At 66.9% G+C, this 1,494-nt stretch overlaps 1 protein-coding gene across 1 annotated transcript; it reads right to left on the minus strand.

Annotated features, from left to right (window-relative positions):
* Positions 1–248: 248 nt before the first annotated feature.
* On the minus strand, positions 249–954 carry LOC134559554 (noggin-2-like). The gene has a single exon (XM_063414422.1). It carries the CDS (start codon positions 946–948, stop codon positions 316–318), a length of 633 nt encoding a protein of 210 aa, XP_063270492.1. The 5' UTR covers positions 949–954; the 3' UTR covers positions 249–315.
* Positions 955–1,494: the final 540 nt, after the last annotated feature.

Below are 1,494 nucleotides of genomic sequence, written 5' to 3' on the forward strand. Positions count from 1 at the left end.
CCCCAAAAATTAACAAAAAAACCCAAACCAAACCAAAACAAAACCCCCCAAAACAAAAACAAAACAAAAAAAAAACCCCAACAAACAAACAAACAAAAACAAAAAACAAACAAACAAAAAAATTAAACAAAACCTCAAAGTTGTTGATCGTCTCCCACTTCGCTTTGGGGAATGGGGGGAAAAAAACCCCATCCCCCAAAAAACTATCCCAAAAAACCCCACCCCCCCTCCCCCACAAAAACCCACCCGAAAAACCTCCCCCCCCCCTAAAGTGATCCGGAGGAGGAGGGCGGCAGTGCAAGGGGCCGGGGAGGCTTAGCAGGAGCACTTGCACTCGGAGATGAGCGGGTACTGCACGGGGATCCAGGTGCAGTACTTCTGACTTGACCAGCCCTGGCAGTGCCAGCGCAGGAAGGTCTTGGTGACCGACTTGACAGGCTTGCAGAACATGCCCTCGGGCAGGGAGCAGGACTTCTCGGCCAGGCAGTTGCCCTCCTTGATGTAGCGCGGCCAGAAGCGCACCCCCAGGTCCTTCCAGGCGTAGAGGACGGGGCAGTGGGTGTGCGCCCACAGCCACTGCAGCACCTTCCGCCGCGCCTTCTTGCCCAGCCGCAGGCGCGGGCCCCGGGGCGGCCCCAGCTCCAGCCGCCGCAGCTCGGCCGGCAGCGCCGCCCGCCCCCGCCCCGCCGCCGCCGCGGCGCCCGAGGCGTTGGCCGGCCCCGGCACGGCCACGGCCATGAAGCCTGGGTCGAAATGGCTGCCCAGCTTCTTCCTCAGCGTCCTCTCGTCCAGGTCCTGCTCCTTGGGGTCGTACTCGGGGTCTGGGTGCTCCACGATGTCCTTGACGGGCAGGTTGTCGCTGGGCGAGGGTCGCAGGCGCAGGAAGGGCTGCCCGCCCGCCGGCAGCCCCAGGCACAGGCAGAGCAGCAGCGCCCGGATCGCCGTCATGCTCCGGGCGGGCCCCGGCGCTGCTCCCGGCGGCCTCGGCTCCTAGCGCTGCCCGGCGGCGCCCGCCGGCTCCCGGGGGCTCATAAATAGGCAGAGACACCAGTGTCCGGCGGGGCCCGTTACTTTAAATAGCCGGGCCGGGGTTGTGTGACAGCCGCATCTGAGGCTCGCCCCGCGGCCGCTGGCTCCCGGGGCTCCCCGCCGGGCCGGCTCCAGCCGCGGTCGGCAGCGCCGGGGGGTCCGAGCCTCCCCCGCGGGGGAGGGCAGGGCACGGCGGCGGCCGAGCCTTCCTCCTCCTCCTCCTCTGCCGCCGCCGCTCTCGCTCGCTCGCTCCCCCCCAAAATTCACAGCGGACTCGTCTCCATCGCCATGGTGACAGCTGGGCCGAGCCCCACGACAGCTCGTCTAGACGGTGTGACAAGGTTTGGCGTGAGACCGGAGCCCGAGAATAAAACCCTCCTTTATAGCCGGGCGCGCCGGGCGAGGGGGCGGGAGGAGGGTCACGGCGCCGGGGCGCTCGGGCGGCCCCTGCGCGGGCACGGCCGG

Source organism: Prinia subflava, chromosome 17, assembly GCF_021018805.1.
Source record: "Prinia subflava isolate CZ2003 ecotype Zambia chromosome 17, Cam_Psub_1.2, whole genome shotgun sequence".
NCBI classification, from domain to species: Eukaryota; Metazoa; Chordata; class Aves; order Passeriformes; family Cisticolidae; genus Prinia; species Prinia subflava.